Raw genomic sequence first — 9,917 nt, forward strand, 5'->3', positions numbered from 1 at the left:
ATTAGTTCATGAATAAGCTATATGTTTAATGCCTTCGCATTTTGGATTTGCCTGTGAACGGGTTGCTTTTAGCCAGTTTACCACGACAAATAGAAATCGTACAAAACTAGTACAAGAAAATACGAGCGATTGGCATAAATCTGGCAGCATAGAAATGCCATAATCAGGCGGAAGAAAAGCGTCAGACCATCATTAGTCTTTATCAAGTTCAATTGTTTAACCGAAGCTTGTTGATGGGCCCCACAAAGCTGTGGGACCCATCCCCCTATTCCCTCTTCGAGTTGGGTGCGAGTTGCCCAACCAGCGAGCCAAAAAGTTTTTTCACATTTATCTTGGTTTATGTTTCAACGAAAATACTTTTGATTGTACAATTGTACCTTTGAATTCAAGAAACTTCATCCTTTTGTCTTTAGACCCAAATAGTAGAATTCATAGTTAAAACTTATTATTTTTGTACTTTTAGGAGGTAAAACCCCCAAGTACTGAAGTACCCCCCACATCTCCTGAAAATTCTCTCTCTTTAACATACGAAATTGAAATCAATTTTATCAAATTAAAATAAATTTTTTTACTTTTAGTATTATCTATTCTTATTGATTATAAAAAATAATCTGTGGAATTATGAATAATCATGTGAAAAATTATGAGGAAGAAAATGACAAGTTAATACTATACTCGTGACAAGTTAATACTATACTCGTCCTGGAAGCTTATATGAGTTTATGCTACAAATTAGGAGTTGAGGAATTGGGAGAATTTATACATTAAGATACTAAAAAAGAGATAAATCCTCCAAAAAAATTTAGTATTGAAACCTTAGGAATTGAGAGAGTTGAGGCGTATTTAATGAGTTTATGAGAGTTGAAGAAGAAAATAAGAAGCTAAAGGAATTAAGCGAGAGAGAATTAAATGAGAAAAAGAGAAGGGTAGAATTAGATTTTTTTGAAAAAGTTTAGGGGGACCATTTAAGTATGAAGTGTATTTGAGAATTTAGGTTTAAAGATAAATACACAAAGTTGATTGGGTCTAAAGATACAAAGAAAAATAAGTGAGTTTAAACATAAATCATGACAAACCTTTATGTCTGAAGACAAAAATCCTTAATAATATCCTTAAAATTATTATTGAGTTCATCCATTCATTTACTTATTAAATAATTGCAGGATATATTTTCTACGTTGAAGTATATAACTAAATTACATAAAGTAAATCATCATATATTGATGGACATTTCCAATACATAATTGCTTGGATTGCAATCTAAAATTACTTGTACGTGCCAGTATGGATGATAAGTAAACACTTTTATTTATTGTCCATTATACCAATTGTTGAATGAGTAAAAAGATGAAAATAAATATCATTCCTACCCATCTCATGTACTCAACTATAAGACTTTGAAATTGAATGCTGATTTGTCCTATAAATAAAGACAGGTAAACATCTTAGATTACAAGTCACAAGAATTGACAAACAGAAGCATACCGCTTGTTAAAGTTTTATGGAGTCACAACACAGTTGAAGAAGCAATTTAGGAAAAAAGAAGATGAAATGTGACAAAGTATGCATTTCAGCTTTAAAGTCCAGGTAAATTTTCAGGAACAAAAATTTTACAAGACCTATGTTATCATTATTAGTATTATTATTATTTCGGTAATAATTTTGTATTACATATAAATGCAAGACAATATCAAACTTAACCAATTATCTTGAGTGAGATAGTTATTGCATACATATTTTGTCAAATAATTTTGGGGTGACCAAAATTCACGATGCCGTAAATCAAAACTATTTTCTGAATATAGATATTTTAAACGATACACACAAATGTCAATGAAACGAATTAAAAAAAAATGAAAATTGCAACACCGATTCATCAACATAAGATATTTCTTGTTATTTCTTAAAAATTAAAATATAAATCAAAATGATAGCGCATAAGTCATTCTCTGTTGAAGAAAATACACCCGAAATCCTCTAGAATTTGTCCAAGAAAAGTAGCTGCTTAATGCTTATCAAAGGGAAACAAGTAAATCCATCATTTAATTCAGCACTAAATAAAAATGATTGTTCCAGAGACTTTCAGAAAAAAATCACAATCCCGTAGAATCGGCAAATTTCTCACACGCGCAAAGGACGGCACGCCACGTGCTTCCGTAGCCGCCACCGTCAACAACAGCTCGACTTCCTTCTTTCGGTGGCTAAAGACATTAATGATTAGTATTAACAACACATATGAGTTAATTTCTAATAATTTACTAATTCTCCAGGATTATTACTTGCACGAGGGCATTTGTAAGGTTAATGCCACGTGTCGGTAAAACGTGTGGAAGTTACTCGAGGTTTACCGGCTGGGAGAGTATATAAACCCTTGGGATCCAGCTGTGCAGTCCCATTCTCGTGAGCGGGCGGACCAAACAGTATCATCTAGTTTGTGTGCTCTAGTGCGTCTTATTACGGGAGAGCCATTCCCTTTTTGGGAATTGCACTTCTGAGTACTTTCCTTCCTTTTTTTGGTTTGCATTCCTATTTCATTTTACACTCGAATTATCTTGGTCGGAGTTTGAAGAGAAATTAAGAGGTAAGAAAATTTCATAGATATCTAACGAATATTCCAGTGAAAAAAAGATTGAATCTGATGGAAAATTGACGACATTCGTATGCAAATTATTTTTGCTGGAAGACCTGCAGGAAAAAATGACGGTGACTCCGAGGATCACGATAAGCGACGGAAATCTGGTGGTACACGGGAAAACCGTCCTCACGAACGTCCCGGACAACATCGGTCTCACTCCCGGATCAGGTGCGGGCCTCGTCGCGGGGGCCTTCATTGGTGCGACCGCAACGGACACCAAGAGCCTCCACGTGTTCCCAGTTGGAAAGCTAGAGTGAGTTATCTTGCACCCTGCCCCAACTTACCTTATCGTGCTCCACCACCCTCTAATTTGAATTGTTTTTTTTTTTTTTTTTTTTAGGGGGTTGAGGTTTATGTGCTGCTTCCGGTTTAAGCTATGGTGGATGACGCAGAGGATGGGGAGCAGCGGTCGGGATGTGCCGCTGGAGACTCAGTTTATGCTCGTTGAGTGCAAGGGCGAGGCGGCGGATGAGGAGGAGACGGTTTATGCGGTATTCTTGCCGTTGCTGGAGGGGCAATTTAGGGCGGTGTTACAAGGGAATGAGAGGGATGAGGTTGAGATTTGCCTTGAAAGCGGTGAGTTCTCATAAAATTCCGGAGAAATTAGAAGTTCAAGAGATGGATTCTTATTTGGGTTATTTGCACTTCGCTACCTAAGGGTTATATCTTTTAAAACTTTGACACCCCAGTTCCCATATATGACTTTGATAGCCAAAGTGTTTTTTCCGGCATTTTGATACCCAAGAGTTTACACATCTCTTAATTTGGTCACCCGAAGTTTACACATTTTAAACTTTGGGGTATCGAAGTTCTTAAAAGTGTCAAGTTTGGGGTACCGAAGTTTTAGAAATATACTCTGAGGTATCAAGATGAAAACAAAAGTGTAAACCTTGTGGCTTCAAAGTGCTAGAAAAAACTTTGAAAATATTGTAAAACTTTGGGGTACCAAAGTATAAATAACCCTTTTTGATTAGTCATGCTCATTTTGATAATATAAAACTTAATTGTCTATTTAAAATACTATGAAAAATTATCCCTCATATATGTGGTATAAAGTTAGTGTGACATTAGTAGTTGCGTTAGCATTACATTTCCCCCCCTAATATACGAAAGTTCCTATTGAGATTGTCTAATATTGTTTGATTAGATTACAATCTGAACAATAAGTGAATTCGTGTTTGTATTGTGTTAAATTTTAATAGAGTCAATTGCCCACAAATAAAACTTCTGTACTTTTGATGGTTATTCTCTTTTGGGACGTATTTAGTACTATTCTTTGAAATTCCATTCCATTTTATGAAAATTCTGAATAGTAATTTCAAAATGAAAAGCATAATTTTATAACTTTTATTGTTTATACTTTTAACATGTTTTGATATCATGTTAAATCCTTTTGCATAGGCAATTTCTTTAAAGAGTTGAATATTATGATTTTATGTAGTTATAAGGTCCCTACATCAGAACTTGAAATTTCATTTCTGCAATTGATATTACTAATTTATTAGTTTAACAAAAGTTGTCTAATAGATGATGTATGGCTAGTAAATTTAAATTGGATGTATGCCTCCATATTTCTAACTATATTTGCGGCTATTAAACTGTGCTTCTTGATGTTGCAGGTGATGAATCGGTGGAGACTAAGCAGGGGAATTATTTGGTGTATATGCACGCGGGGACCAATCCATTTGAAGTCATCAACCAAGCAGTCAAGTAAGTCCAAAACTTTGCTAGAAATAACTTGTACTAACTTTTGATTGGTTAAGTAAAATCAAACAAGTTTCTTGGGACTTGGATCACTGAATTGGATAATATTACAAAAACAGGGAGGTTGAGAAGCACTTGCAGACATTCCATGATAGAGAGAAGAAGAAGGTATGGGCTTCTGTTGTTATTGGACCTCATTTCTGAATCTCATGCTCAAGTTGATTGTAGATATTTTACCTCTATTTTGTTTTGTTCCTCTTATAAATTTAAATATCTTGGCTCTATGAGACGGATACTGGTCTGTTCTTGTGAGCTTTGGGTTGACCAATGAGGTTTTGATCTTTTTTTGTTGGCTGGTGGCTACAGTTGCCTTCTTTTGTGGACTGGTTTGGGTGGTGCACGTGGGATGCTTTCTATACTGATGTCACTGCAGAGGGAGTCTATCAAGGCCTCAAAAGGTAAGCCCAACAAACTCTTTTAACGGGCTAAGCCTAATTTAGCCCATAGTATACTAACACGTAATCTTACTTTGGACCAACCTTCTAAGGTTCATCCCTAATCCATGAATGGATAGCTTAAATTAGCGACGGGGTTCTCTAACGGACCCTTGTTAATCTGGCCCGCGAATTGAAGGCCCATGAGTTTCACAGTCTCCATTGTATCGACTGAAGAATGAACTATGGTTTTAACTCAACTCGTTGATTTTAACTGTTACTTCGTTGTGTCACAGTTTATCAGATGGTGGCACACCTCCAAGGTTCCTAATCATAGATGATGGCTGGCAGCAGATTGGCAGTGAAGATAAGGAACAATCAAACGTCGTTGTTCAAGAAGGAGCACAGTAAGTGTCTCATATATCCTTAAATCACAGAATTTCAACAGCAATTCAAATTTCAAACTGAAATAACTTTTTTTCACTTCATGCATTGTCCAGGTTTGCGAGCAGACTGACAGGAATCAGGGAGAACTCCAAATTCCAGAACAAAAACAATGACACGAACAGCCAAACACCAGGGCTCAAACTTCTTGTAGATGAAGCAAAAAAACACCACAACTGCAAATATGTCTATGTTTGGCATGCTCTAGCCGGATACTGGGGAGGAGTTAAGCCAGCAGCAGAGGGCATGGAGCACTATGACTCTTCACTAGCTTATCCAGTTCAATCCCCCGGAGTCATGGGAAACCAACCCGATATAGTGATGGACAGCCTCTCAGTCCATGGACTTGGCTTAGTCCACCCCAAAAAAGTGTATGATTTCTACAACGAGCTTCACCAATACTTAGCCTCTTGTGGTGTTGATGGAGTCAAAGTCGATGTTCAGAACATAATTGAGACTCTTGGTGCTGGACATGGGGGTCGTGTTTCTCTCACTAGAGCATATCATCAGGCTTTAGAGGCTTCAGTTTCAAGGAATTTTCCTGATAATGGGTGTATTTCTTGTATGTGTCATAATACCGATGGGCTTTATAGTGCCAAGCAGACTGCGGTGGTTAGGGCTTCTGATGATTTTTATCCCAGGGATCCGGCATCGCATACTATTCATATATCGTCTGTGGCATATAATACGTTGTTTCTTGGGGAGTTTATGCTGCCTGATTGGGATATGTTCCATGTAATTAGCTTCCCAACCAATTTTTTTGTCTAGTTGGATTATTGTTTTCTTGGTTGTATTGATAGTATGTGCTAACTTTTGCCTTTGCCTGCAGAGCCTGCATCCCGCTGCAGAATATCATGCTGCAGCTCGAGCTGTTGGTGGCTGTGCTATATATGTTAGGTAAGAAGGAACTATAATCTCCGTTTATAATTTAATCATATATACACATGTTTCTGTTATTTATACTTTCCAATTTGGTAGTGCAGATATCCAAAGACTGTGATTTTGGTTTTAGTAATTTTTGAATATCTTGTATATCCTGCTGTATTCTTATATGTGTGCATAAAAAAAATCAGGCATATCAGTAGGTTAATGACCTGTTTGGATGGAGGGTAGAGAGGGGGAAGGGAAGGGAAATTTCATTTTAACCTTGTTTGGGAGTTTCATTTTGGAGGGTAGAGGAGGGGAATGGAGGGGAAATTTGGCCCAAATTCTTACACCCCAAATTGGGGTGTAATGGAGGGGAAGGGAAGGAAGGGGAAAAATTCCCCTTCCTTCCCCTTCCTTCCCTTCCCTAAGTAAACTCCCAAACACACCATAATAGAAATGTGAACTAAGTAAAGTGTATTTTGCTTGACAAATGTCAATTATTATCAGTATTTTCTGTGGGTTCCAGTAATCTATGTCAGTTGTTGTAACCTACATTTATTTAATTTGGACGAGTTATTTGATTATGACATCTATGCATTACTAAATGCCTATTCATTGTCAATTTAAGTAGATTCAAAACAACAATTTAAAGTATGGAGATAACTCTAGATGTTACCCTTACCTTATGTCCAAAGTTCAACAAAATTGGCTTACTTTTTACTTTGCAATTACCGACTAGGTTCCTGTTGCAGTCAGCTGTTTTGTCTTCTTGTTTCAGTTGGTACTGCTCCTTTCTAATAACTGGTATTCATTCTCATTTTTTCAGTGATAAGCCAGGCCGCCATAACTTTGAGCTACTAAAGAAATTGGTGCTCCCTGATGGCTCAGTCCTCAGAGCACAACTCCCAGGTCGCCCCACCCGTGATAGCCTCTTCAGTGATCCTGCTAGAGATGGCACAAGGTCGGTACTAAACCCTCCTATCTGTGACATCAGCTAGGTGGTGAAGGCCAAAGTTGGTAGTATAGTTTTCTTCAAGTTAAATCATATCTAATATGATGGCGCAAATTATTTGCTGCAGCTTACTCAAGATATGGAATGTGAACAAGTGCACGGGCGTGGTAGGAGTGTTCAACTGTCAGGGTGCAGGTTGGTGCAAGGTAGAAAAGAAGACTCGCATCCATAATGCTGATCCTGGCATTCTCACTGGCACTGTCAGAGCTCAGGATGTTGACAATATTGCCCAACTTGCTGGTCCAGGCTGGGATGGCCAAGCCATCATCTACATCTATAAATCAGGTTAGTGATAATTATCATTCAACCTTCAATCATAGGGATGTCAACAGATACTCGTGTGAGAAATTAGCATCCGCAATTGAAATAAATTTGCATATACAACTATAATTATGAAATGATGAATATAATTGAGTGCACAATTAGACGCACAATCAGTGAAGAAGAAATTACTCTTATAAACCTGGATATGCCTTCATTGCTGATGCTGGAATGTTATCTTGTTTGTCATGTCTCATAATCAAGTGTTGACTATGTGACTGATCATATGCACCAAATTAAACGTCCGTTTTTTAGTTGTTTAGGTGTTTAATCATGTATCTCACATTCCCATAACTTTTTTTCTTAGCAGTCTCATACTGTATACTCTTTTGTAATGTGATTACAGTTAAGTGACTCATATTCACCTACCATGGCAAAACAATGAATTATATCAATGTCTTTACTCTATATTTGTATTAGTAGGATATGTATTAGCAGGGTACGACACGAAACAGTTTGGAATTTTGCATATAGCTTAATGTACAAATGTGATTTTACAAGCCTTTTTTTTTTGCTTATTATACTTCCCTTTCTGACTGATCTCCAGGAGACGTTATTCGGATGCCAAAGGATGCAACGTTGCCAGTTACACTGAAAGTCCTAGAATATGAACTCTTCCACATTTCTCCTCTAAAGGTAAAACCTCCAAAAAATGTTCAATTACAGTCCACTTCAAAATGGTGGACGAGCAGACTTCATAACGACTTGTTTTCTTTTCCAACTTCTTATGCAGGAAATTGCACCTGGCATATCGTTTGCACCCATTGGACTCCTCAACATGTTCAATTCTGGAGGAGCAGTGGAACAATATAATGTCAAGATGAATAGAGACGACAATATCATCTCCGATGCACAAAATTCCCTCGGCGATGACAGAGCAGCTACTGCAACTATAATGCTGAGAGTCCGTGGCTGTGGTCGGTTTGGAGCTTATTCATCTCAGAAGCCAATTAGATGCACTTTGGATTCCTCTGAAGTTGAGTTCAGCTATGACTCAGATTCTGGGCTTCTGACATTGAATATTCCGGTGCCAGAGATAGAAATGTACAGATGGAACTTGGAGATCCAAGTTTAGAGGGAGACTCATGTGATTGGGTTATTGGTATCAGGGGGTGATTTGAGTCTGCATGTTGTAGTTTTTTTTAGATCAAACTCTATATGCATGTAATATAGTATGAGATGAGTTATGTATTGCGCTTCTTGTAGTATTTGCGTCCACCGCTTATGCAATAAAGTATCCAAGTAAACTATTTAGTATGAACTATGTTGCTTTGTAGTAGGGTTCGGTTTTGTATGGATCAGACAGGTGCATTGGATGATACTTCCGTTTCAGTTGACTAATAAAATTTCAAAGATAATAGTTTAACTTATAAAATTAACCTCCTTGTCAAAAATCTTTTTTAAAGGATTACCACTGAGATTAATGACATGCCATCAACAAAAGAATACATTGACATTAAGTTATATTGCTTAATGTTTGAACGATATTACTTAATAACAACGTATTCTTTTGCTGATTCCATGCCGTATATCTAATACATAAAGGACAAAATGGGGTTAGGGGAATTTTTTTTTATTTGAATTTGTAAGGGGCTGTTTGGTTGGTTTCTTTTGCGCCTGATTCCCTGCCAAAACTGACAAGCTGTCAGTTTTGGCTTGCTGTCAGTTTTGGCAGGGAATCAGGGGCAAAAGAAGCAAAACAAACAGCCCCTAAGTGTAGTTATGCATCGTTGCGCCTCTAATTAAAAACTCTATCTTATATATATTTTTTCCCCATGTGTATTTGTACATGCCAAAATTTCTACTTTACAGAGCAGAAACTCCAGAACATCCTGCATACAGTGTTGGACAACTGAGATTTAACTGCCCCCTCACAGAAGGTTTCCTAACATTCTACATGCGCGAGGGAATTTAATTTACTCTAATTTGCAGGCAAGAATGTCTCTAGAAAAAAAACTAATAATGTTCCGAACTACCAAGAGACCCGCTGCCGGTTTTCTCAATTTTCTTTACACTCGTTAGCTGAATTCATCGAATTAACAATTGGTTAATAAATTCCTTGGAAGCGTATGTAGGTTTTTTTTTTTTTTGTTAGAAAATTTATACACATCAAACTGAAAGTTAAGCATTTGGACCCAAATCCTATAGGATGAATCATGAGACCAGTGTATTTATCGCATTCAATTTTGCCCAAGTACATGAGTACTAAAGTGCAAAAGAAATTGACCTTAATCATATTTAAACACGTACGAAAGTGAATGAAGAACAATTTTCTCAAGGAATGTCAATTTCTTGAGTTTAGGAAAAGGGGGAAACAAAATTTGGCTTTTGGTGTATTTGAATCGTCAAACGAACATCACTTCAAAAACTATAGAATATCAAATTGTCAAAATAGTCAAGTCAAGTATCAAAGTTAAACATTTGCAAATTTACGATGTTAAACTGCAAATAATCTATTCCTTTGAGTTGAGAATTCTGCCCATCATAAAGTAGCTAACAA

The 9,917-nt window shown here is 36.9% G+C and overlaps 1 protein-coding gene across 2 annotated transcripts; it reads left to right on the forward strand.

The window, feature by feature from the left end:
• Nucleotides 2,409–8,671, forward strand: LOC109833384 (probable galactinol--sucrose galactosyltransferase 2). Of its 2 annotated transcripts, none has more exons than XM_020401033.1 (13): nucleotides 2,409–2,581; nucleotides 2,684–2,888; nucleotides 2,976–3,211; nucleotides 4,255–4,345; nucleotides 4,459–4,507; nucleotides 4,706–4,797; nucleotides 5,070–5,180; nucleotides 5,274–5,952; nucleotides 6,047–6,114; nucleotides 6,911–7,045; nucleotides 7,164–7,381; nucleotides 7,965–8,053; nucleotides 8,151–8,671. In XM_020401033.1, exons 2-13 carry the CDS (start codon nucleotides 2,698–2,700, stop codon nucleotides 8,490–8,492), a joined length of 2,301 nt encoding a protein of 766 aa, XP_020256622.1. In that variant the 5' UTR covers nucleotides 2,409–2,581; nucleotides 2,684–2,697; the 3' UTR covers nucleotides 8,493–8,671. The 2 variants fall into 2 exon arrangements, with proteins under 2 accessions (XP_020256622.1, XP_020256624.1); XM_020401035.1 differs by having other exon boundaries at nucleotides 2,692–2,888.

This window comes from Asparagus officinalis, chromosome 3 (assembly GCF_001876935.1).
Source record: "Asparagus officinalis chromosome 3, Aspof.V1, whole genome shotgun sequence".
Classification (NCBI taxonomy): Eukaryota; Viridiplantae; Streptophyta; class Magnoliopsida; order Asparagales; family Asparagaceae; genus Asparagus; species Asparagus officinalis.

Excerpts from the sequence above, each read along its gene's own strand:
- LOC109833384 (XM_020401033.1), top strand. The coding sequence starts at position 2,698 with ATGACGGTGACTCCGAGGATCACGATAAGCGACGGAAATCTGGTGGTA. Across the intron at positions 5,181-5,273 it reads GTTGTTCAAGAAGGAGCACA|GTTTGCGAGCAGACTGACAG; the intron begins GTAAGTGTCTCA and ends TGCATTGTCCAG. Across the intron at positions 7,046-7,163 it reads CCTGCTAGAGATGGCACAAG|CTTACTCAAGATATGGAATG; the intron begins GTCGGTACTAAA and ends TATTTGCTGCAG.